This window comes from Microcaecilia unicolor, chromosome 3 (genome assembly GCF_901765095.1).
Source record: "Microcaecilia unicolor chromosome 3, aMicUni1.1, whole genome shotgun sequence".
NCBI classification, from domain to species: Eukaryota; Metazoa; Chordata; class Amphibia; order Gymnophiona; family Siphonopidae; genus Microcaecilia; species Microcaecilia unicolor.
In genome coordinates this window covers 333,726,784-333,750,106 of record NC_044033.1, presented here as the reverse complement: position 1 = coordinate 333,750,106, position 23,323 = coordinate 333,726,784, and the positions used below count along the sequence as shown (strand labels likewise).

Sequence of the window (23,323 nt, the reverse complement as noted above, 5' to 3'; positions counted from 1 at the left end):
ACCTAAGAATTTAATAATAATAATAAAATGCAAGAGATAGGTGCCACATTGTCTAGTTTGAGAGGCCCCAGGTCATAGGTCAGTTTAGGAAATATCTCAAACCTATGTAACTGATATTTTTAAGTAATAATTAGTTCAAAACAGGGTAATCAATCTATTCTTTACCATCTGGTGAGAAAGGGGGGCTAGAGAGGTGTAAGACCCTATATAACTGAGAGCAGAAGCAGCTTACGTCAGAAGAAGAAGAGAAGGACAGACAAGAGACGCAGGATCCAGAGAGCTGAGAAAGAGAAGAAGAGACCTAGTGCTGATGTCCTACTTTGTTTGCTGGCAAATAAAGAAGATTTCTCTCTCATTCTGGTGTGTGGTGTTTGACTCCTGAAGTACCACAGATTCTGCTAACAATAGTGGTAATTCCTGCAACAATACTGTTCATCAGATTCAATGTGAGTGGTTTACAACAAATAAATATATGGAATAAGTGAAAGGAATTCCATTAGTATAGGACAGTCAGAGAAAGACTTTTTCGAGTGCAGGTTGATGAAAGAGGTGTCTTACTGATCAGATTTATTTCAGTTTGCAGAAGTAGCACTGGATTAAGGAAGAGATATGTGCTTGAAAGTTGAGTGCATCATCCTGTATAACACCTAGTATTTTCAGTATGGAAAGGGAATGATACATACCTGTAGCAGGTGTTCTCCGAGGACAGCAGGCTGATTGTTCTCACGACTGGGTGACGTCCGCGGCAGCCCCCACCAACCGGAAAAAAGCTTCGCGGGACGGTCGGCACGCAGGGCACGCCCACCGCGCATGCGCAGCCGTCTTCCCGCCCGTGCGCGACCGCTCCCGCCAGTTGAATGACTAGCAAAAGATGAAAAACGCAACTCCAAAGGGGAGGAGGGAGGGTAGGTGAGAACAATCAGCCTGCTGTCCTCGGAGAACACCTGCTACAGGTATGTATCATTCCCTTTCTCCGAGGACAAGCAGGCTGCTTGTTCTCACGACTGGGGTATCCCTAGCTTTCAGGCTCACTCAAAACAAGAACCCAGGTCAATCGAACCTCGCAACGGCGAGGGTACAACAGAAATTGACCTACGAAGAACAACTAACTGAGAGTGCAGCCTGACCAGAATAAATTCGGGTCCTGGAGGGTGGAGTTGGATTTACACCCCAAACAGATTCTGCAGCACCGACTGCCCGAACCGACTGTCGCGTCGGGTATCCTGCTGGAGGCAGTAATGTGATGTGAATGTGTGGACAGATGACCACGTCGCAGCCTTGCAAATCTCTTCAATAGTGGCTGACTTCAAGTGGGCCACTGACGCTGCCATGGCTCTGACACTATGAGCCGTGACATGACCCTCAAGAGCCAGCCCAGCCTGGGCGTAAGTGAAGGAAATGCAATCTGCTAGCCAATTGGAGATGGTGCGTTTCCCGACAGCGACCCCTAGCCTGTTAGGGTCGAAAGAAACAAACAATTGGGCGGACTGTCTGTGGGGCTGTGTCCGCTCCAAGTAGAAGGCCAATGCTCTCTTGCAGTCCAATGTGTGCAACTGACGTTCAGCAGGGCGGGTATGCGGCCTGGGGAAGAATGTTGGCAAGACAATTGACTGGTTAAGATGGAACTCCGACACCACCTTCGGCAGGAACTTTGGGTGGGTGCGGAGCACTACTCTGTTGTGATGAAATTTGGTATACGGAGCATGAGCTACCAGGGCTTGAAGCTCACTGACCCTACGAGCTGAAATAACTGCCACCAAGAAAATGACCTTCCAGGTCAAGTACTTCAGATGGCAGGAATTCAGTGGCTCAAAAGGAGGTTTCATCAGCTGGGTGAGGACGACGTTGAGATCCCATGACACTGTAGGAGGCTTGATAGGGGGCTTTGACAAAAGCAAACCTCTCATGAATCGAACGACTAAAGGCTCTCCAGAGATGGCTTTACCTTCCACACGATAATGGTAAGCACTAATAGCACTAAGATGATTCCTTACTGAGTTGGTCTTGAGGCCAGACTCTGATAAGTGCAGAAGGTATTCAAGCAGGTTCTGTGCAGGGCAAGAACGAGGTTCTAGGGCTTTGCTCTCACACCAAACGACAAACCTCCTCCACTTGAAAAAGTAACTCTTTTTAGTGGAATCCTTCCTAGAGGCAAGCAAGACCCGGGAGACACCCTCAGACAGACCCAACGCAGCGAAGTCTACGCCCTCAACATCCAGGCCGTGAGAGCCAGGGATTGAAGGTTGGGGTGCAGCAACGCTCCGTCGTTCTGCGAAATGAGAGTCGGAAAACACTCCAATCTCCACGGTTCTTCTGAGGACAACTCCAGAAGAAGAGGGAACCAGATCTGACGGGGCCAAAAGGGCGCTATCAGAATCATGGTGCCGCGGTCTTGCTTGAGCTTCAGTAAGGTCTTCCCCACCAAAGGTATGGGAGGATAAGCATACAGGAGGCCGGTCCCCCAATAAAGGAGAAAGGCGTCCGACGCTAGCCTGCCGTGTGCCTGAAGTCTGGAACAGAACAGAGGCAGCTTGTGGTTGGTCTGAGAGGCGAAAAGGTCCACCGAGGGGGTGCCCCACGCTCGGAAGATCTTGCGTACCACTCTGGCATGGAGAGACCACTCGTGCGGTTGCAATACTCTGCTCAGTCTGTCGGCCAGACTGTTGTTTACGCCTGCCAGGTACGTGGCTTGGAGGAGCATGCCGAAGTGACACGCCCAACGCCACATCCCGACGGCCTCCTGACACAGGGGGCGAGATCCGGTGCCCCCCTGCTTGTTGACGTAATACATTGTAACCTGATTGTCTGTCCGAATTTGGATAATTTGGCAGGACAGCCGATCTCTGAAAGCCTTCAGTGCGTTCCAGATCGCTCGGAGCTCCAGGAGGTTGATCTGCAGATCCTTTTCCTGGAGGGACCACAGACCCTGGGTGTGAAGCCCATCGACATGGGCTCCCCACCCCAGGCGAGATGCATCCGTCGTCAGCACTTTCGTGGGCTGCGGAATTTGGAATGGACGTCCCAGGGTCAAATTGGTCCGGATGGTCCACCAGAGCAGTGAAGTGCGGCAACTGGTGGAGAGGCGGATGACATCTTCTAGATTCCCGGTGGCTTGAAACCACTGGGAAGCTAGGGTCCATTGAGCAGATCTCATGTGAAGACGAGCCATGGGAGTCACATGAACTGTGGAGGCCATATGACCCAGAAGTCTCAACATCTGCCGAGCTGTGATCTGCTGAGACGCTCTGGTCTGCGAAGCCAGGGCCAAGAGATTGGTAGCCCTCGCTTCGGGAAGGTAGGCCTGAGCCGTCTGGGTATTCAGCAGCGCTCCTATGAATTCCAGAGACTGAGTAGGCTGGAGATGGGACTTTGGGTAATTTATCACAAACCCCAGCAGCTCCAGAAGTTGAATAGTGCACTGCATGGACCGGAGGGCTCCTGCCTCCGAGGTGCTCTTGACCAGCCAATCGTCGAGATATGGGAACACGTGCACTCCCAGCTTGCGTAGATACGCCGCCACCACCACGAGGCACTTTGTAAACACTCGTGGGGCAGAGGCGAGCCCAAAGGGCAGCACACAATACTGAAAGTGCCGTGCGCCCAGGCGGAATCTGAGATACTGTCTGTGAGCTGGCAGTATCGGGATGTGAGTGTATGCGTCCTTTAAATCCAGGGAACATAGCCAATCGTTTTTCTGAATCATTGGCAGAAGGGTGCCCAAGGAAAGCATCCTGAACTTTTCTTTGACCAGGAATTTGTTCAGGCCTCTCAGGTCTAGGATGGGACGCATCCCCCCTGTTTTCTTTTCCACAAGGAAGTACCTGGAATAGAATCCCTGCCCTTCCTGCCCGGGTGGTACGGGCTCGACCGCATTGGCGCTGAGAAGGGCGGAGAGTTCCTCTGCAAGTACCTGCTTGTGATGGGAGCTGAAAGACTGAGCTCCCGGAGGACAATTTGGAGGCAGGGAGGCCAAATTCAGGGCGTATCCGCACCGCACTATTTGGAGAACCCACTGGTCGGAGGTTATGAGAGGCCACCTTTGGTGAAAAAATTTTTACCTCCCCCCGACCGGCAGATCGTCCGGTATGGACACTTGTAGGGCGGCTATGTTCCCGTGGATCCAGTCAAAAGCCCGTCCCCGGCTTTTGCTGTGGAGGCGCAGGGGGCTGCTTAGGCGCACGCTGTTGACGAGAACGAGCGCGCTGGGGCTGTCCCTGTGCCTGACGAGGCCTTCGGGCCGGCTGGTTGTACCTACGCTTCGCAAAAGAATAGGGTGCAGCCTGCCGGGCCCGGGAAAAACGTCCACCTGTGGAGGTGGATGCTGAAGGCGCCCGGTGGGAGAGCTTGTCGAGAGCGGTTTCCCGCTGATGCAGTTGGTCCACCATCTGCTCGACCTTCTCGCCAAAAATGTTATCCCCCCGGCAAGGGACGTCGGCCAGTCTCTGCTGGGTGCGGTTGTCCAGGTCAGAGGCACGCAGCCATGAGAGCCTGCGCATCACTATACCTTGGGCCGCAGCACGAGATGCCACGTCACAGGTGTCATAGATACCCCTGGACAGGAACTTTCTGCACGCCTTCAGCTGCCTGACCACCTCCTGATAAGGCCTGGACTGCTCCGGCGGGAGCTTCTCGACCAGGTCCGCCAGTTGTTGCACATAGGTCCGCATGTGAATGCTCATATAGAGCAGGTATGATTGGATGCGGGTCACGAGCATGGAGGATTGGTAGGCCTTCCTCCCAAACGAGTCCAGAGTGCGAGACTCCCGCCCCGGGGGCGCCGAGGCGGTATCCCTCGAACTCCGTGCCCTCTTGAGAGCAGAATCCACGACCGCCGAGTCATGGGGCAATTGGGGCCGCATTAACTCTGGGTCCGAGTGGATCCTGTACTGGGACTCTGTTTTCTTGGGAATGGTGGGGTTAGTTAATGGTCGCACCCAGTTCCGAAGCAGTGTCTCCTTGAGGACATTGTGCAGCGGTACCGTGGAGGACTCTCTAGGTGGTGATGGATAGTCGAGGACCTCGAGCATCTCGGCCCTCGGCTCTTCCACAGAGACCACGGGAAAGGGAATGCTGATAGACATATCCCGCACAAAGGAGGCAAAGGAGAGACTCACAGGAGGCGAGAGCTTCCTCTCCGGTGAAGGCGTGGGGTCCGAGGGAAGGCCCGTAGACTCCTCTGAGGAGAAATATCTAGGGTCCTCCTCTTCCCCCCACGAGTCCTCATCCTCGGTATCGGACATAAGCTCATGTAGCTGAGTCCTGAACCGGGCCCGGCTCGACGTCGAGGCACCAAGGTCTCGGTGTCGTCGAGCGATGGGCTCCCGCGTCGGCGGGGACGGAGCTCCCTCCATCGACGTCGACGGGGACTCCACCTGCGTGGCGGTCGAGACCGGCACCGCAAGCGGCGGCGGTGTCGACTGCCCCGGCGCCGGGCTAGAGCTCGCCGGCGCCACAGTCAACGGCGCCGAGGGCGCAAGCACCCCCGGCGCCGGCACAGCCTGGCGCATCAGCCCTTCCAGGATCCCCGGAAGGATGGCTCTGAGGCACTCGTCCAGGCCCGCTGCCGGGAAAGGCGGTGGGGCCGGTAGGGGTGTCGGTGCCAGAATCTGATGGGAGCCAGGAGACGACACCGAGGTGCCGGGACCCTGTTGCGTCGGCACCTCTATCAGCGACGGGGATCTCTCCTCTCGATGGAGACGCTTCGGCGTCGACTCCTCTCCGATATGCATCGAGGGCGACCGGTGACGGCGCTTCTTATCCTTCTTCCGATGCCCGTCACCGGTGCCGGGAGGCATGGAGGAGGAGGATGACGATCCCCCTCGGTCTCGAGGGACCGGGTCAGACAGGGTTCGGTCCCGTGGGCCATGGGCTGAGGGAGTGACCGGGGCCGACTGCCCACGCGGCCTCTCACCTCTACCCTCACCGGCGGACCGGCGGGCCGACGGGACCTGTTCTCCTGGGGTCGATGCCATCGGTGCCGATGTCTCGGGCATCGATACCGGTACCGAAGGGCCGGGCGTCGATACCGATGCCGTCGAGGTCGACGTCGAGGGGCCGGCGCAAGTTCCAAAAATACGGTCCCGTTGAACTTGCCTCGCAACCTGAGTCCGTTTCCGGAGACCGAGACACAGGGGACACGACTTGAAATTGTGCTCCGGCCCGAGGCACTGGAGGCACCAAGCGTGGGTGTCGGTCTGCGAGATGGGCCGGCCGCACCGACCACACTTCTTAAATCCACTCGGGACCTTCGAGGACATCGACGGAAAAATCGCGTCGGCGAAATTAAAGTCGTCGATGGTGGCGGAAATCACACCTCGAAAAAGAAACGATCGTGCGGCCACTAGGCCGCAATGCAACGTCCCCGCTGGAAGCGAGGGAAAATGGGAGCGCGTGCTCCTTTTTTTTTTTTTTTGAAAAGAAACGTGGAGCGCGCGGCAACTAAATAAAAGAAGAAATAAAAGAAGAAGTTCGTGTAAACGCGACGGTTTTCCGGGGCTGAAGAAGAGAGAGCGGCACAGGCACGACTCTCCAGGTGCGGAAAAAAGGAACTGGCGGGAGCGGTCGCGCACGGGCGGGAAGACGGCCGCGCATGCGCGGTGGGCGTGCCCTGCGTGCCGACCGTCCCGCGAAGCTTTTTTCCGGTTGGTGGGGGCTGCCGCGGACGTCACCCAGTCGTGAGAACAAGCAGCCTGCTTGTCCTCGGAGAAACTATAGGTATATAGTGTTGCAGATGAGGAGAGTTGTAGCAGGAGTAGTTGTCTGAAATTATAAAGGTCTTACATTTGGCAGGGTTTAGAATCATATTGTTGCTGGACACATCTCTAATGGACTGGTAGGAACAAGGTAGATGAGAATTTGGATGTCATTCATGTAGATGTACAGTCACATCAAGGGGTTGAATTAATGTTAAAAGGGACACCAAGAAAATACTGGGTACGATTGGTGCTCAGATGGAGCCCTGTGGTATTCCACTTGTGAGAGAATAGCGGTTGGAAGAGGTATTTTGCCAATTTACTATGTAATTTCTATCTGCAAGGTAGGATCGAAACCAACACAATGCCTGAGATGCCTATGTCGCTGCGCCTAGCTAAAAGAAGGGTGTGAGCCATGAGCTTAAATGCCGATGTCAGGTCAAGTGAAAAGGCACCCAAATCCTGTCTTACTTGCTCAGCCTTTACAGTGATGAGAGCATGCTTTGCTTTCACTGCTGTGCTCTCACACACCAAGTACCTCCTCCCACCCCCAGTCAACAGGTAGGCAACACTCCTACTCCCTCTCCCCCTGCTGTCCAGCTTCTATCCCTTCCCTTCACCCTCCCCCGCCACCACTGCCCTAGTCTACCTTAACATTTCTCTCTCTTCATCAGCAGCAATACACAGACACCAAACTCGGGGCAGAAGGGAGGAAGAGAGAGAGAGCTGGAGGGGAAAAAATGCTGGACCCTTAAGTGGAGAGATGTTGAACTTGGGATGGAAGGACGGAATGCAGGGGAGAGAGAGGAAGAGATGCTGGATCACAGGAGTAGGGAGAGAAGAAAATGGGAAAGATGCTGGACATTGGGGGCAGGGAGATGCTGGGGGTGGAGGAAAAGGGGCAGGGAGATGTCAGGCTACAAGGATGGGAGGAAAGAGAGCGAGGGAGAAGATGCCAGGTGGAGGGTAGGGGAGGAGGGATAATGCTGGAACCATGTGGGAGAGACCATAGGGGGAGGGGTGTCAAGGAGATGAGTGAGAAGAAAATAGCAAGTACAGAGGGTAGAAATGCAGTAATAGGAAAACGAGATGAAAAATGAAGGAACTAGGAGGCTGGGAAATGAGTAAGACAGGAAATGGGAGAGCTAGGGGATGAGAGGAGATGGGTCCTGGGGGCAACAAGGGCAGGAGTGATCCCCATTCGTTTCTGCTTCAGCGGCTGCATTATATGGCAGCTTGAACACTGTAGCGGTAGTACTGCCAGACTACCACTATATGCTAGCAGCACCGTTTTGAAGACAGCCACCAGGGCAGGAGTGAGTGGGTCCCCATTTCCCCTGGGATGAGTCAGGGTATGTGGATGGCTTTGGGGTAGGGAGAAAGCTGTGTGGAAGGCAGGTGATGTGGGTAGGTAGGTGGACGAGCAAGCTGCTTGGGAGCCAATGTGTGTAAAGCTGGCTGGCTGGAAGGGAGTTGTTTGATTGCTGATGCAGCGGAAATGTGCCAATCGGGGGGGGGGGGGGGGGGGGGGGAATTGATGGGGGGTGGAGCCAATACAAAAGGTGGCTCAGGGTGTCACAATCCCTTGAGCCGGCCCTGCACATGAATGCCCATTTCACCATGTATTTTAGAACAGGCTCTACATTGGCAGGTCCTGTTCTAAGTTACTGGTAGAGTTTCAGACATTTTGATTTAAGAGGTCTAAATTTCGATCTGGATGTCCTTTCTAAAATGCCACTCCACATCTCTTTATAAACTAGGTCCAAAATAGTTGCCCAGTTGGCCTCTTCACCTAGATGATCTGCTAAACAATTACTTTCTAAACAAACAGCTTTATAAAAGGCTGCCTAGCCTAGAATGAGAAACACGCATTCATGAATGAGAATTTTTGCCTATTTTATATAAGCAACTTAGCTAACCTTTTACACCCAAGGAAATTTCTACACACTTTATTCTGAATCTCAGACATCTCCCTGCCAAATATAAGGAATTCCATGCATGATTTTTAAAATATGCATGCAAGTTAACTCCACCCCAAGAATGACTCCACTAACTCCAGGTAAAAATATATAAAGGTAAGCAGTCTGTGTGTATCGTTATGCATATATACCTCAGACAATTTATAAGGAACAATATCTACATGTAACACACTTTTATACACACAAAAGCTTACAACATTCCTTCACATTGTCTAACTAAAATTTCACTCCACCCTCCCAGTAAAACAAGGAAAGCAGGTTATATAAAAATTAAAAACATAAAATGTTATGTTTCATTGTTTGTTTCATAAGCAGTTTTCTTTAAAAAGAGAACCTCAGTCCCATATTGTTGGGCACATTTCACAAGGTCTGCGGGCTTGCAACTGAAGAGGATCAAGTTGGCAAGTTAATGGGTCTCTTGAAAATGTAATCATAGTTTCTTTCCCCCTCCCCTAATCTAAGCCATACTCCTTTATGCCACAGTAAAAGTAGTTGCAGTAGTGGGGAAAAGGCACTGAGGAAAGCAAGTTTTGCTGTTTACCAGCATGAACAGTTCTGTAAATTGTCCACTGTATTGCTTAGGGAAAAGGAGCACAATCTCGCCACAGCCTAGCCTGGCTAATCTGGATGAGAAGTCTAGAAAAGGAAGACAACGAAGATTAACATAGTATAGAAAACAGCATCAATTCCAGTCTTAACCATTTCAGACTTACAAGGATTATTGCTTCTCGTTTCTTGCATGGCAACAATTGTAGCAATCTGGGCACGAAGCTCCATAAGTTCACATTCCAGGGTTGCGATTTTCTGGAGTGCTTCTGCATTGGTGGGAACATGATCCCCAGTTACTGCTCTGTCTCCAGGGAATGAAGATATTCCTGTGGGAAGGAGCAGTGAAGGGGAGAGCTTTTTCTCACTTTCATTTGCCACAACCTCATTTCTGAAAGCAAGATTTCTAAAGGGGGAAAGAAATTGAACAGAGAGTAAGATGGGCATCTCTTCTGCACAGAAAGTTAAGAGATTAGAAATACTATATACTCTTTTTCATGGCATTAGATTAGAAATATTTTGAATCTGAAACTGCAAGAAGCTGACAAATTTACTGGTGAGCACCTAGCCCATTATCTACACAAAGAACAAGTATAATCATTACCAGCTCTTGCATTCATTCATAAAACTAAGCAATAAAAAAAGAAATCTATGTGACAAAGATGTTTCCTTAAAATCTGATCCCCCCCCCCCCCCATACCTTGAGCAGGATACCCTACATGACAGTTGGTTTGGGCAGACATTGCTGCAGAATCTTTTTGGGGTCTAGAATCCAACTCCATCCACCTAGGCCCGTTTTATTTTGTTCCTGGCTGTACTCTCACTCAAGTTTGTATATAGTTTTAGGTTGATCTGAGTTATGTGCTCGCCGTTGAGAGGCCCAGTTGACCAATGGTTTGTTGTTTTCGGTGAGCCTGGATCCTAGCGATACCCCACTTGTGAGAATAAATAGGCTTGCTTGCCCTCGGAGAAAGTGAAGATACTTACCTGTAGCAGGTATTCTCCAAGGACAGCAGGCCTTATAGTCTCACAAACCCTCCCTCAGAGAATACCTGCTATAGGTAAGTATCATTGCTATGTCAGCTAGGGTAGGAGTAGATAAACATGTCCTGTTGCAGTATGTGCAGCCAGTGCCACTCCTTGTGTGAGTGAGACTAACAAGTTAGTTACTTCTTCCATTTAAAGGCATAATTGAAGAGCTTTCACCTGCTTACTGAAGTAGAGATAGTCTTGTGTTAAGCAGAGCCTTTCAGAGAGTGTATTCCAGAGGTGGGGGGTGGGGTACTCCAGAGAAGGCTCGCTTGCGGGTATCGCATTGTGTTGGGCAAACTGGTTGAATGTTGATCCAACAAATTGAACCCGATAAGCCTGGGTGTTGCTGGAGGTGTGCTGGGGAGATATTACTTACTACTTAATCAGATAACACTGAATAGTTGTTGAAAGTCGCACTACTCAAATGATGAAGCATATTATATAGTTGGTAATTTGAAAACAAAAACATATTTAGTCTCCTCTCTCATTCAGTTTTATTACTGTGGCTAAAATAGCAATGTAACCTTTGGCTGTTGTACAAATGGTCAAACTTTCAATTTAGAAAATTTTCAAAAGTTCTGTAAGTGCCCCATAACCCCTCTGACTGATTTCTACCACCAAGAGCCACAAAGCGCACACACACACACACCCATTCTATAACCATAACTGTAAGCACCATTTACACACTAAGATTATAGAATACACATACTTCCATGTGCGAATGTTATGTTTACACGTGTATGTGCCAGTTGAGGACTAAGTGGTATTCTGCAAGCTTAGCAAGCAACCTGCACAGCACATAACTACAAGGGGGCGTACATGTGGCAGAGTATGGGTGGGTCCAGTACTTAAGCATTTAACTTATAGAATACTGTAAGGTATGTGCTCACATTTATGCCTGCCTTTTACATGGTGTAAGTGATTAGCACCTAAACATTGGCACGCAAATGTAGACTTGCGCTCTATTCTGTAACGGAATCTGGGCACCCAGATACCCTTATAAAGTTCATGCTCAGAGTTCTGCATTTTTGGTGCACGAAGTTGGGTGACCTTTAAAAGGGTATGCAAAGGGTCCTGGTGCCTGCTGTTTGTCTTGTTCAAGCACTTCTTGCTGATTGGCTCTAGAATCCAACAAACATAACTAGGAAGAAGCAGTGTCTGCGGCTCATCCAAGAGATTGGAGGAATTGAATCACCTTGAAAGTGATCTGGGAACTCTTCTTGGAAAGATGCTCTGATCAGCCAGCCAAGCTGGGATGTATTCTGATGCCCTCATAGTGAAGGTATCCTGCAGCACCACCATGACCTCTGAGAAGGTCCTGGAAGGGGAGGGGTTCGCTAGACTGAATGATATGGCCTGAAACTGAAAATGTTAGCTCAGAAGGGTCAGTCGCAAGAACTAAATGTGGAGGCCAGATCAGAATATGAAAGTAGGCCTCTGAGGTCAAGGGAGATGAGGTCCTCTGTTGGATGGACCAAAGCATTAACCAACCTCAAGGTTTCCATGCAGAAATGAGAAACCTTGAGTGACCAATTTACTTACTCGAGATTTAAGACTGGACAAAAGGAGCCATCCTTGGAAACTATGAAAAAAAACCCGAATACCTTTCCTGACCCAATCTGCCCTGGAAACGGGAGCTACCACCAAGTCTATGAGGGAGCAGAGAGTAGTCTGAACAGCCCTTTTTTTGGAGGGGTGTCTGCATAGCGATTCCAAGAAAATAAATCTGCGAATACGCAGAAAAACTCACTTGTATCCCTGCCCGATGTCCAAAACCAACTGATCTGAGGTTATCCAGGTCCATTCTCAAGGAAGTTGGAGAGGCGGCCTCCTATGGAAACCTCCATGCGATGGACCAGAAACCCATCATTTGGAAGCTCTAGGAACATTAGCCTACATACAGGAGTCAGAATTTGCCTCTCTCCCCAAAAGAAAGACTGTTGGAGTTGAAATAAGACTCTGAGAAGCAGTACACCAACCTGACCAATACTGCCTGGCATCATGGAATTTAATTGAGGAAGATATTTGGATTTATGACTTGGAGTTCCCCAAGTCCTTCACCAAAGTTTTGAGGTCCTCGCCAAATAAACGTTTTCTTCTAAAGGGAAACTTATCTAATTTGGATTTGGATGCTACATCCACCAGAAATGCTGAGCAGTGACTGAGAGGGCCATGGTGCGAGCTAACACTTAAAATAAATCATAAAATGCATTCACCATATATGCTAGGCCTGCTTCTAAGTGAGCTACACAGTCCTGCTGTATATCTACATCCACGTCCACTCTGTCCTCTTTCTGATGCTAGCAAAGGCAGGCTCAAGCTATGAAGGAGCTTGCTATAGTAGCTTTAGCTCCTGAGAAGCTACTTCAAAGATGTGCTTCAATGAAGCTTTGATTTTTCTGTCAATGTTCTTTAAAGCAATTCCTCCTTTTGACTGGAAACGTGGAAACCACAAATCTTTTTTTAAAATTTGGAATGATTTAATCTCTCCTCCACAATCTTCCTCAAGAATGAACTGCCCTGATTCCGAGACTATGGTGAATTATTTCTCCAACAAAATTAATACACTTTGCAGGCCTCTTGACACAGGACAAGGTGTTTCAGTTCAGGTTTGTGACTTTTATTCTCAGGATGGTCAACATATACCAGTTGACAGATATTGTTCAGTTGTTTCTGGAGTTTATGAAACTCTGGTAGCCTCTTTGCTATCTAAATTAAGTTTATCTTCTTGTCCTTTAGATCCATGTCCATCTATGTTGTTTAGAAAGCTTTCCTCTGATGATACTTCCTCTGATTTCTACTTTTATAATTTATTGTTTACATTGTGGGGTTTTTTTCTCTCCCTCTATGGGTAAGATTATTCTTACACCACTTATTAAACCTCAATCTCTATACCCTAGTTTTCCATCAAACTATAGGCCCAATGTTAACATTTCATTTTTTACTAAGCTTAAGGAATCTATTGTTTCAAGACAGTCGATGGTCTATATTGATGTGTTTTCTAATTTGCAGCCTCTTCAATATGGCTTTAGGCCATTTCACAGTACTGAATCCCTACCTTTTAGCCTTAACTACCAAGGTACAGTTTATTCTCAGCAAGGGAGGAAGGGCTGTGCTTTTGCAGTTCACTCTATCAGTGGATTTCGATAAGGTGGATCATGTTTTATTGTCCTTATTGATGGAACTAGGGATAGAGGGGAGTGTGCTAAAATGGTCTCAGAGCTTTCTTCAAGTCTGTTCATATGCAGTGAAGGTATGAGTAATCTTTTCTCAATTTTGGTTTTCTAAATGTGGTGTCCCTCAAGCATCACCACTGTCCCCTTTGATTTTCAATATTTTTATGAGTACTCCTAGTCAAGTGGTATTGGATAAGGGTGAATATCTATATTCTTAAGCAGACAATATATTTATCCTTCAGGATGTGGATTCAGATACATGCATTAGTTTCTCAAACATCACTTCTTGTATTTCTAAGATTCAATCATGGGCTGATAGATTTCGGTTGACGCTTAATTCTTCTAAGACCAGGCTGGCTCCTGTGTTTGGAACACCAATTCCATCTTTTCCTTCTTCTGTCTCACTCAAGGGAAATCTCTCTTCCTTTTGAAGGAACTTGAAAGTTCTGGAAGTTATTTTGGATTCTCCTCTTACTTTTCATCCTCGAGTAAATAATGTTGTACAAATGTTGTTGTTTTTTTCAAATTGAGGCAATTAAGATCTGTGCAGGCACTTTTTGAACAGCAGCATTTTTCAGTTCTGACTCAATATATCATCTTGTCATATCTGGACTAGTGCAACTCATTGTATGCTGGCATTTCATTGAACTTGCAAAAAAGACTGCAGTTAGTCCAGAACACAGCTGCCCGCATAATGTTTCAGAAATCTAGATTTGATCAAGTTTCACCACTTCTAAGAGAGCTACATTGGCTCCCAGTTCACAGAAGAATAGACTTAAAATGCCATGCTTTGGTGTTTAAAATTTTTCATGAGGATATTCCTGAAGATTTTTTTTGACAATTGTATCTGTTGCCAATAGTAATCTTCCTGGCAGACAGTCAATATTATTTAAGCTTACGTTTCCCTCCTTTAAACGTATTCGATTAAAGAGAATGTTGTAGGCAGCTTCAACTTAGAATATTCTTCCTGAGTTTATCAGATTTGCTGACTCATATTTTACATTTAGAAAATGCTTAAAGACTTTCTATTTCACCGACACCTAAATGTTTGGGTTCTCTCTATTCTTTTTGATTGTTTAGGTATTGCATCCTGTTATTTCTTTTGTAAACCATTTTGAGATCTTTTTTTAAGGGTAGAAGTGGTATATAAGACTAACAAATAGAATAGAATAGCCATAACCAATGAATCTACCTTATGTTGCTGAAAGGTTTTGTATTTCATCCAATAGTAAAAGATATAATTTAGTCATCGTCCTAAGAACCTTAAGCCGAGCATCCAGGGACTTCCACTCAGCCACTATAAGTTCTTGGATTGCTGGATGAACAGGGAAGGCCTTGAAGAGACTTCTGTGGCACCTCATCATAGAATCCCCTTGAGCCAAGGAAGCCTAGGCACCTGGGAGGATGATCTCCAGGATGTCCAAAGATTTTGTACAAGGAAGTTTTTCCTTATGGAACAAGCGTAGCACCTTTGTATCATCACTTTCCTCTAAAGGAATTTCTCCCTTCTCCAAAGGAGGACCTGGAGCCCAGTAAAAGAGCCTGAAAGGAGTGGACACCCAAAGAAATAGATTCCACATCAGTCCTATCAATAACTTCCAGGTGCACCCTTTTTGAAGCAGGAGGTTCTTCCTGCAAAGGAGCATTAGAAGAAGCTCCTGGGAGATTTGGCCCTACTTCAGCAAATATGCTTGATGAGAAAATAACGCAAACTCAGGGAAAACCATGGACAATGCGTCCTGCCATCCAGTCCTTTCAGACAAGCCTTGTGAGGATGGCCAATAAGTCTCAAGGAGGAATCATGTGCCTCAGATTGCAACACCTAAAGAGAGACTTATGGCCACCACTGCCATAATTTCAGGCACGTAACTGAGGCTCCTCTCTGGTGATCACTGGCCTTTTGAGAATGCCTTTGGGAAACCCCCAAGACGCATTCCTCCAGATTATCTGTGCGTTCCTCAGTTCTCCTGGAGCGGCATGAACAGCAGATGCCAAGCACCACAACCCACAACAGAAATAGCACTTAGCCAAACAACAACGCAGGCACAAGCAAGGAGAAAGAACAGACAAGTGTAGGAACTCCTGGCACCATCTCTCCCAGTCAATTCTTCCCCTCCAATCAGAGAAAGAACTGTCATTACTGTCGAAGGTTTCCACTTTCTACTCACAGCTTTGCCTGTCTGGAGTCCAAAATGCACTCTCTCTTTTTTTTGGTACCCTCCATGGCAATAGAAGGAAGAGAACAAAGACAGAAAAAGGGGGAAGGGGAGAAAGAAGGAGGGATCCAGCACCACCAGCTATTAGTCCAGGCATCCAACGAACCAGATACGCTGCTATTCCCCGTGCTCAACTGGGAGCCAGTTAACTAACTGGACCAGGAGGTGGCCTGTCCAGCCATATCAGGAGCTGCGGAGCACACCATCCATCATCTGCTGGAGCTAGAAAATACTGAACTGTTGGAGCTGCACATGGTCCTTTGAAAACACAGAATTATGCTGTGCTCATATCTCCACTTGTTAGTCGATGGGCATAACAAACCTACAAGTTCTGGAATGGTCTAGGGCAGAGTGGCCAATCAGTCCTCAAGAGCTGCAAATCCAGTCAGGTTTTCAGGATTTTTCCCAATGAATATGAATGAGATCTATTTGAATTCACTGCCTCCCCTGAATGGAAATACATTTCATACATATTCATTGGGAAAATCCTGAAAACACAACTGGGTTGCAGCCCTTGAGGACTGAGGTTGCCCACCCCTGGTCTAGGGGATGCTAAGGAATAGTTAAGAATGCTAAGCATGTTAAGAATGTGCCACTTTCGCACTGAGTACTTGCCTCTTTTAAACTATTCATTGTAAAAGACAAGTTGGGACATGCCACAAAATTTACAGCACAATTGAAACACTATTTAGTAAAAGTTAACATGGATAGCATTCAATGAAAAGCATGTGTTTGGGGGTCAAAAGGACTTATCTGTCTAACAGGGGACTTATCCATACAGCACCCATCGTCAGTGAATTTTCAGCTGCCGTCTCCAAATATTGCTGCTGGAAATGTACTCAGACCGCTCTGGCACTATGGGGGTATTTCTATAACAGGGCACCTATTCTATAAACTAAAGTAGATGCCTCCTTTCCTTTATAGGATACTAGAGTAACCAGGTATATATGCACGTAAGTGCTTATTTGCAAGCTCTTACACCAGCTATAGAACTAGTGTTAAAATGCTCATGCTAAATGCCAGACATATATGTGTAACTTACTATAAGTGACACAGGTGTGAGTCCTGCCCAGACTCCACCTATGTGAATGCCCACCTGCAAAATACACACTATGTTAGATATGCAGATATTTACAAAATAGCGCTTATGCACATTTTTGGCATTTACGCATATATGCTAGTAATCTCAACATTACCATGCATAATTGGTGTGTAAATGTTAGCACGTGCTTTAAAGAATTACCTCCTATATGTATAGGTGGAGCGAGGCTATTATACTCAGCTATGTGAATAGCAGCGATATTCAACTATGTAATTTTGGTTAGGCCAGAAAAAATGTTGTCCTAGCTTAAACCACTTATAGACAGAGACTAAATATCAAAGCTACCTGTACAGTCACCAGCAGTGAACACCACTGCCAGAACACCACTGCCACAGGTAGTGTGCTGAATATGTTTGGGCTTTTTTACTCTTTTAGCACTGCTAGTTAATATTGAACAGATTAAATCTAGAGAATTTCTTGCTGCAAACAGCAAATACTCTTTAAAAAAAAAAAAAAAAAAAAGCCAAATATGCTAGCCATGTTAAAAGCATTTTAAAATATTCAGTTACCTAAATTTAATACAAGATTCTGCTTTAAAGTTTGCCACCCACACAATATCAGCAAGAGAAGGAACGACAGGGTTGGTAACAATTCCAGGCTCATCATCATCCTCAGCAACGAGGCCCTGGGTGCACTGAAAGAAAAACAATGGAAATGACGACTTCTATAGATAAAGCAGTTCAGTTTTCATTGATCCAAATCTGGTACCATAAATAGTCTGACATCCTTATGTAAACTATACCACTCTGAGTAACCTGTATGCCTGCAGTACTTGTAGGGGGGATGAACATTTGAAAATATGAACTAGATTTGGTATTCAGCTCTACAAACACATGTTCCCTCCCTCTACCCATCTGCACCTCAGAGCAGCCCATTTCTGCCACAGCTAAATCTAGCTATCTAGTGAGACTAAGCAGATAAAATTAGTTGTTCTAAGGGGCAGGTTAACAACTTATCTGCCTTTAAATATTATCCTCTTTAAATTGCTGAACTGTGTATGTGCACATGTATGAGAAAAAAAATACAAATGGACTTTATTCTTAAACTGGGTAGTTATTTCTTATACAACTACAGAGACCAAAAGCAAGATCCTTTGGTGTGTGCCTTACCATTTGCTGCCCGCATAACACATCATATATAATGATGGCCCATTTTGTAACATAAAAGGGCTTACCGAAATCTGCTGACCTTAAGTCATATAAACGTTTAAGTGACTGTTTAGCTCATTCAATCACATGAGAGGGCATTTCACTTCACATCACAAATGTTGGGACATTTGCTGTGTGGGCACTGATCTGCTCATCTCCAATCCACGAGTGACTCTAGAATTCATCTGCTAGGCCAGAATTCCGTATCTTTAAAATGTCACCAATATCTGTACTACATCATGGATATTGTATGCAGCTGTATGTCATCCCCCTTTCCCTGGCAAAACCGGGAACACTCATCAGAATTGCATATGTAGTACTCAACTGAACTGGAGAAATCTCCACTGTGAAGCAATACCATGATCCACAACAACGACACTTACTCTGTATATCACAGATAATTGGCAAACCACCTAGCCAATCAAGTATATTGTATGTTGTTATTATTATTATTATAACAACCACATCTTAGGGGTATGATCAAATCTTAGAAACATTTTCAGACTTAAGAGATGTGTTTTAATCTTTATTTCTAATGTTTTTAGGCATGTGTTTTAATCTTTATTTCTAATGTTTTGTTCATGTGCTAGCTTAATGTGTATCCTTTATGTAGCACAATACTTTGATGCTACTGGACTTCTAGTCTCACCACTACCACAATTCACATAACACCAATCTATGGTCTGAAAATGTTTGACAGGGTCTCTCACCTATATGCCTAGCTACACTGGCTACCGGTAGAGGCCAGAATTATATTTAAACATTGTTTTGTCTTTAAAATCTTTCAGGGCTGTGCTCCCCAATACATGTGGTCTCTAATCAGAACTCTGCACTCGAACTACAGGACAAGAAACTCTCTAAAATTATCCTTCTCATCCCTCAAGGAATTTTGACTCAAGACTTTTCTCAAGCATATTCTCTTACCAAGCCACCTAATTCTGGAACGCCCTACCAACACCAATGCTCAACATCAACTGCTACACTCAAAGACTGTAAAGCCTTACAATTCGTTATATTCAAGAATACGTCTTACCAAATTCCTTGTAAATCTGGTTCACCCAACATGACTTTTTTTCAATATGTCCAATGTCAAACTAAAGTCCCTTTCACTGCATCTATTAGTCTGACTTATCTATCTGCTAACCTGCTCTGTAATCTTTTATGAAACTTGTCTTCCCAATGCAATCTTGTTGAATTCTCTTTACTATGTAATCAGCTCCAAACCTCTTGAGGTGTGAGCGGAATATAAGCACCTGGTACAGTAAACAAGTTATACCAGGGCACCATTAATTTACTACTAATAATGAAAAAAACACTACTGTTTAAGCAGATCTTTAAGTCTGTCTCCATACACTTTATGAAAAAGGTACGGTCTCCAGAATTGTACACAGTACTGTAAATGGGGCCTCACCAGAGAGAGACTCATACAGAAGCACTATTATCTCCTTTTCCAGATTTTCATTCCCCTCCCTATGCAACCAAGCATCCTTCTGGATCTTGCTGTCACTTTTTCTGTTTGGCTACCTTATGATCGTCAGCTATGATCACCCTCTTTTGTGCACAGAAGTACTTCATCCCCTGTACTGTACCACTCCCTCGGGTTTTTACAGCCTGAATGCCCGACCCTGTATTTTTTAATATTGGTCTAGAATTTAGCAGCTATTCTTCAAGTTTCTCTAGATGCCTCTCCTTGTTATCCATACCATCAGGGGTGTTTACTCTATTGCAGATTTTGGTATCATCCACAAAGAGGAAAACCTTATCATAAAAATGTTAAATAGTTCTGGACCAAGGACTGATCCCTATAGCACAACACTGGTAACACCCCTTTTCTCAGTTTATTCCAAGTTTATTTACCATTAACCTTGTTGTCTTATGATTAAGCAGTTTCTAACCTAGTCAGTCACTTTGGGACCCATAGAGAAGGCACTCAAGTTTATTTATAATTTGCATATGTGAAACTATGTTAAGGGCTTTGTTAAACCTAAGTACACCACATCTAGAACTCTCTCTTAATCCTACTGCTGATTTATTGACTTGATATACTGCTTAATATGTTAAATTTAAAGCAGTTTAATTAAAAAATAAATATGAACATACAGTATGAAATTCAATAGATGTAATGTGATGTATACAAACATCTTAATGTCATAAAAATAAGCACGCTAAGCCAAAATTGTTCATTAAAATCACACTACTAAATCAAACTAAAAATTTCACAGACCTATGAAACTGTCTGTTCACCCATTCAAAGAAATGAATCAGATTTGTCTGACAAGATCTACCTCTAGCAAAACATGTTGCCTCAGGTCCTGCAATCCATTGTACTCCAGAAATCTCACTAGCCTCTCTTTTAGAAGCATGTCTGTTAATTTACTCAACACAGAGATCAGACTAACTGGCCTGTAGTTCCCAAACTCCTGCATAATTCTGTTTTTGTGCAGGGACCACATCTGCCCTTCTCCAGTCCTCCAGGTTGTAAGAAGTACTGCTCCATCCGTATTTTAAGTGTGTATTAAAGAACATGGCCTGACCAAGCCTGTACCAAAGGTCTCCACCATGAAATAGACCCTCTGTGTCAAAGACTGTTTACATTGCATTGCATCAAATGTGAGAAATGTGCAAATATATTGCTTTTTCATCTAACATAAGTGCAAAGATAGAATATATAGCTTATGCCCTGGTAGAAAGGAAATCTTTAAGGATGAAAGTATAACTATACTTGTGTAGGCCCCTGCTAGTAGAGATCACCACATTATCTTGAACAAAAGGAACTGCGTTTCTCTGTGTTACTCTAAAGAGATGTGTGCAAATTGAGACAGGAGAGAGAGAAGATGGGGTGGGGGGGGGGGGGGGTGTAAGAAGCCCAAACTGCTGAGACACAGGAAATCTTCAAGGACAGATGTAGCTAGGCATGAGACCAATATTGAACATCTGCGAACTATAAACAAAGGCAAGGTCAGGGCCATGCCTAGGGTCTCTGGCGCCCCCCTGCAGACTATCAGTTGGCGCCCCCCCCCTGCAGACTATCAGTTGGTGGTGGCGGCGGTGGCGGCGGTGGCGGCGGCGCCCCCCCCCCCCCCCCCCTGTGAAAATGATCGCTCACCACTTGCCACACTCCCTGAACACAGCCCCGAAGCGCCACAAAACACATCCAGATACGCCGCAACATCAAGTCGGTAATGTCCAGCAAAAATGTGTACTGACGCCCAAGTAGTCGCTCTATAAATCTCGTCCAACGGCACCAGCCGGTACTCCGCAACGGACGTGGCCTGAGCTCTAGTCGAATGCGCACGAATCTGAAGAGGAATCGGCTTCCCCATGGAAGATACACAGAGCTGATCGCTTCCCGTAACCATCGAGCGATCGTAGCCTTAAAAGCTATCTGTCCCTTTTGTGTCCCGCCAACAGGACAGAGAGATGATCTGACATCCGGAAGGAATTAGTAACCTTTAAATATGCGAGAAGAGCCCTTTGACATCGAAACAACACAACTGGCGAAAATCCTCCGGGTAATCTTCCCGCTTGAAGGTTGGTAAATGCACTTCCTGATTAAGGTGAAAACGCAAAATCACCTTCGGCAGAAACGACGGAACCGTACGGACCGAGACCCCAGGTTCTGAAAAACGCAGAAAGGGATCCCTGCACGACAGAGCCTGCAGTTCCGATACCCTTCTGGCCGAAGCCATGGCCACCAAAACCACCATCTTCAACGTGAGATCCTTCAAAGACGTCTTACTCAGAGGCTCAACTGGGGCCCGCTGTAACGCCCTCAGTACTAGGTTCAAACTCCATTCCGGTACCACCGGCATCCGAGGGGGTCGAACATGACTAACACCCCGGAGAAAACAAACCACATCCGGATGAGCGGCCAACGATCGAAAACCTAACTGGCCTCGGAAACAGGCCAATGCTGCCACCTGTACCTTAAGAGAGCTCAAAGAGAGGGCCTTCTCAAGCCCCTCTTGCAAGAAGGCTAAGATGGACGCGAGAGGAGCCGACTCCGGCGAAATGGCTGAGGACGAGCACCAAGCAACAAAAGTTCGCCAGACTATAGCGTACACCGAAGAAGTAGAGCGCTTGCGCGCTTGCAGCATCGTCCCAATCACTGACTCCGAAAACCCTCTGCATCTGAGCTGCGACTGCTCAATAGCCAAGCCGTAAGACCAAACGGAAAGGAATCCTGCATGATCACTGGCCCCTGAATCAGAAGATCGGGAACGTCCGACAGCCGCAACGAGTCGTCTATCAACAGACACACCAAATCCGCCTACCAAGGACGCCTGGGCCAATCCGGAGCCACCAGAACAACCACTCCTGAATGCTGCGCGATCCTGCCGATCACCCGACCGAGCATGGGCCATGGAGGAAAGACATACAGGAGATACTGCGGCCACCTTTGCAACAGCGCGTCTATTCCTTCGGACCCGAATTCCCTGCCCCTGCTGAAAAGGAGAGGCACTTTGGCATTGGAATAACGGGCCATTAGATCCAAGATGGTGATGTGAAAGGACGCGAGGTTCGGAGATCCGGCGAACCTGGACAGCTGAACACCAGTCTTCCTACGAACAGCATGGGAAAGCGAAAGGGGAAAGCTAAAACTCTTACCTCCCCGAGTTTGGCAGGGAATCCCGCTGTGCGCCAGGCAGTCTTGGAGTCTTACGGTGTGAGGATCCTCGGAGAGAGACGGCTCGACTCTACAGGGTCCGCTATTGCTGACGCGGACCGCAGCATTGAGGGAGCTTCGCTCAGCCCTCCTCCGAATACAGCCCCTGTGTGTCCAGGAGCAAGCTTGAATATGACGGAGACACAGGAGACAGGAGCGATTGGTGGTGTTCCACCCCTGCTAGCTGTGTTGGGAGAGCCTGTCATATCCTCAACGCCAACCAATTCGATAACAGAGGAAGCCACTGGGCTGCTGCAGTTTCCCGTGCTGGGGTTCCACTGTACAGCCCAACTTTGTGGAGTGGTGTGCTCCTTCCCTCCCAGCTCATTTTGGGGGGCGCAGGGCAGTTGTTTTCTTGGGTGTGCGTGCGCACGTGGTGCCATCTTTCTTGCCACTCTGCCCACTGGCGCAGATAGTATAGTGAATACTCACTCCCTCGGGAATCGCTGACACATGCCAAGCCGGTCCTCACACCATTCAGCCGGTACTGCAAGCCGGCATGCTTATTTTTTAAGGCATGAGAGGACGCCGGAGCAGAAGAAACCTCAGACTCATTTTAAAGTCAGGAGAGTGAGAACCACAAACCCCAGTCAGGCAGAGAACAGGGGTTGAAGGGGGAGGAAGGGAGGGAACACCTTTTGACGGACTCTGACGCCGACATCGGCCCTAAGACCGGCTCCCAGCCTAGCGCTCACGTACCTCTGAAGCCTGGAACTCTGAGGACTGAGAAAACACTGCTTATCCTGTAGGGATCTGTGTTTGTGTC

General features: G+C 47.0%; 1 protein-coding gene across 2 annotated transcripts in view; it reads right to left on the bottom strand.

Moving 5' to 3' along the window:
* Positions 1–23,323, bottom strand: part of MTFR2 (mitochondrial fission regulator 2) — a 104,062-nt gene that overhangs the window by 17,922 nt on the left and 62,817 nt on the right. For both annotated transcript variants that reach the window (XR_003941606.1, XM_030198442.1), the window contains exons 5-6: positions 17,253–17,377; positions 9,385–9,623 (exon numbers count right to left, since the gene is read on the bottom strand). Coding sequence is in view for 1 of the 2 variants with exons in the window: in XM_030198442.1 (XP_030054302.1) it covers positions 9,385–9,623; positions 17,253–17,377 (364 nt within the window). In the remaining variant the exon portion in view is untranslated. The remainder of the gene's footprint in view (positions 1–9,384; positions 9,624–17,252; positions 17,378–23,323) is intronic.